General features: G+C 51.7%; 1 protein-coding gene across 1 annotated transcript in view; it reads right to left on the bottom strand.

Annotated features, from left to right (window-relative positions):
• Positions 1–5000, bottom strand: part of msrab (methionine sulfoxide reductase Ab) — a 48021-nt gene that overhangs the window by 33355 nt on the left and 9666 nt on the right. Inside the window, exon 3 of the mRNA XM_062522656.1 lies at positions 4805–4924. Within this exon, the coding sequence (XP_062378640.1) occupies positions 4805–4924 (120 nt within the window). The remainder of the gene's footprint in view (positions 1–4804; positions 4925–5000) is intronic.

Genomic DNA, 5000 nt, shown 5'->3' with positions numbered 1-5000 from the left:
ATACGTTTTGAAAGTATCCTTCCTAACACTGCGCACACACACCACCCGCACCACCTCCGTGTGTCCAGTCAGACCTGACCACACACACACACACACACACACACACACACACACACACACACACACACACACACACACACACACACACACACACACACACACACACACACACACTATTAGCTTACAAACATACACACACACTCACCACCCGCACGACCTCCGTGTGTCCAGTCAGACCTTACCACACACACACACACACACACACACACACATACACACACACACACACACATACTATTAGCTTACATACATACAGTACACACACACACACGACCCGCACGACCTCCGTGTGTCCTGTTAGACCTGACCACACACACACACACACACACACACACACACACACACACACACACACACACACACACACACACACTATTAGCTTACATACATACACACACACACACCACCCGCACCACCTCCATGTGTCCAGTCAGACCTGTCCACATATACACACACTATTAGCTTACATAGATACACACACACACACACATACTATTAGCTTACATACATACAGTACACACACACACACCACCCGCACGACCTCCGTGTGTCCTGTTAGACCTGACCACACACACACACACACACACACACACACACACACACACACACACACACACACACACACACTATTTGCTTACAAACACACACACACACACCACCCTCGCCACCTCCGTGTGTCCAGTCAGACCTGACCACAGATGGAAACACACACTCACAAACACACACACACACACACTCAGTGGGGAAGTCCTTACAGACGTGGAGGAGAAAGAGAGAGAGAGAGAGAGAGGGAGAGAGAAAGAACGAGAGAAGGAGGGAGAGAGAGGGAGAGAGAGAGGGAGGGAGAGTGATAAAGAAAGAAAGAGAGAGAGAAAGAAAGAAAGAGAGAAAAACTGTTCAGGCACTGTGGGGGGCAGCCCCTGATGTCTCCAGGACCCCAACATTTGAACATGTTGCCCCCGGGCATCTTTAGAGAACAGCCTGTACCCAATCTGATGACTGGCACACACACACACACACACATGCTCACTATCTCTGTCTCACACACACACACACACACACACACACACACACACACACACAGGAGCACACATGTACACAGATATCCACATGGTGTGAAACACACAAATCATATGCATTATGTTCACACAAAGACTCCATCATCCTTCTTATTCTTTGATAAATAGAATGTGATCAATTTCTGATGGAGATCCGTTGTGCTACCTGGGACAGCTAGTGAGTGAGTGAAGCCGTTGGACTTCGCTCTTACAACACTGGGGAGGCCTCCATGTGGAGTCTGCTACATTGGGATCCCTACTGACCATCTCCCACTCTTAGCTAGCTGCTAAAGATGCTGGAGAATTGACTACATGCTTGACTAGCGCTGCGCTGTGCCGTGCTGTGCTGTATTGTGCTGTGCTGTGCTGTGCTGTATTGTGCTGTGCTGCGCTGTGCATTGCTGTATTGTGCTGTGCTGCGCTGTGCTGTGCTGTATTGTGCTGTGCTGCGCTGTGCTGTGCTGTATTGTGCTGTGCTGCGCTGTGCTGTATTGTGCTGTGCTGCGCTGCGCTGTGCTGTGCTGTATTGTGCTGTGCTGTGCGGTGCTGTGCTGTGCTGCGCTGTGCTGTGCTGTATTGTGCTGTGCTGCGCTGTGCTGTATTGTGCTGTGCTGCGCTGTGCTGTGCTGTATTGTGCTGTGCTGCGCTGTGCTGTGCTGTATTGTGCTGTGCTGTATTGTGCTGTGCTGCGTTGTGCTGTGCTGCATGATTAAGAATTGACTACATGCGTGACTAGCACTGTGCTGTGCTGTGCTGTGCTGTGTTGTGTTGCATGATTAAGACTTGACTACATGCATGACTAGTGCTGTGCTGTGCTGTGCTGTATAGTGCTGCACTGTGCTGTGCTGTGCTGTGCTGTATAGTGCTGCACTGTGCTGTGCTGTGCTGTGCTGTGCTGTGCTGTGTCTAGCTGTGCTGTGTTGTGCTGTGCGGTGCTGTGTCTAGCTGTGCTGTGCTGCATGATTAAGACTTGACTACATGCGTGACTAGCGCTGTGCTGTGCTGTGCTGTGCTGTGCTGTGCTGTGCTGTGCTGTGCCGTGCTGTGCTGTGCTGCATGATTAAGACTTGACTACATGCGTGACTAGCGCTGTGCTGTGCTGTGCCGTGCTGTGCTGTGCTGTGCCGTGCTGTGCTGTGCTGTGCTGTGCTGTGCTGTGCTTTGCTGTGCTGTGCTGTGCTGTGCTGTGCTGTGCTGTGCCGTGCCGTGCTGTGCTGCATGATTAAGACTTGACTACATGCGTGACTAGCGCTGTGCTGTGCTGTGCTGTGCTGCAGAGGAAGGTGAATAGTTTAGAGACGGTGAAGAGTACAGCTTGAACTGTGCTGAGACTAGTGGGCGTTTTTGAGATGGTTGAGAGACGAATATATGTATGTGCTGTGCTGTGTTATACTGTACTGTACTGTGCTGTGTTATACTGTATTGTGCTGTGCTGTGTTATACTGTGTTGTGCTGTGCTGTGTTACACTGCGTTATGTTTTGTTGTGTTATACTGTGCAGTGTTATACTGTGCTGTGCTGTGCTGTGTTATACTGTGTTATGCTGTGCTGTGTTATACTGAGTTGTTGTGCTGTGCTGTGTTATGCTGTATTGTGTTGTGCTGTAGAGGAATGTGAATGTGATTAGTGTTATGCCTGTGTTGTGTCTGTGTCTGTACTGCAGAGGAATGTGTCTGTGGTTAGTGCTGTGTCTGTGGTTAGTCCTGTGTCTGTGTCTGTCTGTGTCTGTACTGCAGCGGAATGTGTCTGTGGCTAGTGCTGTGTCTGTGTCTGTACTGCAGAGGAATGTGTCTGTGGTTAGTCCTGTGTATGTGGCTAGTGCTGTGTCTGTGTCTGTACTGCAGAGGAATGTGTCTGTGGTTAGTCCTGTCTATGTGGTTAGTGCTGTGCCTGTGTCTGTGTCTGTACTGCAGAGGAATGTGTCTGTGGTTAGTCCTGTCTATGTGGTTAGTGCTGTGCCTGTGTCTGTGTCTGTACTGCAGAGGAATGTGTCTGTGGTTAGTCCTGTGTCTGTGGTTAGTGCTGTGTCTGTGGTTAGTCCTGTGCCTGTGTCTGTGTCTGTACTGCAGAGGAATGTGTCTGTGGTTAGTGTGAGTTCCCTAATCGGGCCGTGTCATCATCCCCAGCCCGGGGCTCCAGCGCTCCTACTGCGCCCAGCTAAGCTCCGCCCCGCCCACTCTGCCAAATCCTAAAATGGCTGCCGGTGAGCGCCGTATCACTGCCACACACTCCGCGCCGTATCACTGCCACACACTCCGCGCCGTATCACTGCCACACACTCCGCGCCGTATCACTGCCACACACTCCGCGCCGTATCACTGCCACACACTCCGCGCCGTATCACTGCCACACACTCCGCGCCGTATCACTGCCACACACTCCGCTCTGCTCCGCATTCTGCCTCCGCTTCCAAGGACTCGCCTCCCAAATTCTTGTTCGCCCTCACCCAAAAAACGGGAGACATTTTTTACAATTTCCCCAACAACCAATATGTGTGTGCGTGCGCATATGTGTGCTAGTGTGTGTGTGTGTGTGCGCGCGCTTAAATGTGTCTGTGTGTGTTTTTAAATGTGTGTGCGTGCTTATACATGTGTGTGTGTGTGTGTGTGTGAATTTATATGTGTGTATGTGTGTGTGTGTGTATGCGTGTGTGTGTGTGTGTGTGTGTGTGTAAGAGAGAGAGTAATGTATGTTTGTGTGTGTGTGTATGTGTGTGTGTTTCTGTGAGCTGTGCCATCATGCTGCAGTCTTCCTCAGCAGTGAGTGACGGGGTGGGGTGGGGTGGGGTGGGTGGGGGCAGATTGAGGAGGTGGGGGTGGGCTTAAGGGGTAGGAGAGGATGAGGATGAGGTGGGTGGATTGGGGGGGGGGGGGGGGGGGTAGAACCTCCCAGTACCCCTCACTGCAGCAGACACCACAAGTAGGTCACTGCAACGGGATGGGCGGGGGAGGGGGGGTCTGCGTCGCCAGCCCAAATGCACCCTGGGTAGATCACTGCGGATGGAGGCAGGAGGGAGGCGCAGAACGGAAGAGAGAGAGCGGAAAAAAGACGAGAAAACACCCCCCGCCACCACCACCCCCCGCCATCACCACCACCACCACCACAGCATCCCCACCACCACAGCTCCTACTCACTGGTGTGGATCTGAGTTCACTGAGTTCACATGGGAAGCTCCAGGCACGTGTGTGTGTGTGTGTGTGTGTGTGTGTGTGTGTGTAAATATGAGCATGCTAGCATGAATCAGTGTGTGTGTGAGTAAGTAAAAGTGAAAAGCGTGTGCAAGTGTGTAAATGTGTGTGTGTGTGTGTGTGTGTGTGTGTGCAAATATGAGCATGTTTACATGAATGAGTGTGTGTGTGAGTGTGTGTGTAAAAGTGAAAAGTGAGTTCAAGTGTATAAATATGTGTGCGTGTGTGTGTGTGTGTGCGTGTGTGTGTGTGTGTGTGTGTGTGCGTGCGTGTGTGCGTGCGTGTGTGTGTGTGTGGGTGTGTGTGTGTGTGTGTGTGTGTGTGTGTGTGTGTGTGTGTGAATATGAGCATGTTAGCATGAATGAGTGTGTGTGTATTGGTGTGCATGCAGGAGCTAGTTCATGAGTGTATGCATCTACTGTAACAGTGTTCTAGTGGGCGTAGGACTAACATCAGTGTGTGTGTGTGTGTGTGTGTGTGTCCTGTGCAGGTGCGTTACCTGAGCACACCTCCTGGTAGTTGGCGTTGGGGGTGCAGCCCCCGGCGTAGCCCACCTGGGTGGAGAACACACCTTTGCTCTTCCACAGGCGTCGCTCGGCGCCCCAGAAACAGCCCATCCCTGACCAATCACACGCAAGGAGGGAGGAGCACAGCGATGATGCGTCACCACATGGAGTCAGACACGCTATGACTGT

The sequence above is a fragment of the Sardina pilchardus genome, chromosome 20 (assembly GCF_963854185.1).
Source record: "Sardina pilchardus chromosome 20, fSarPil1.1, whole genome shotgun sequence".
Classification (NCBI taxonomy): Eukaryota; Metazoa; Chordata; class Actinopteri; order Clupeiformes; family Clupeidae; genus Sardina; species Sardina pilchardus.
Note: the sequence above shows the minus strand (reverse complement) of the source record. Positions and strands in the feature narration are given on the sequence as shown.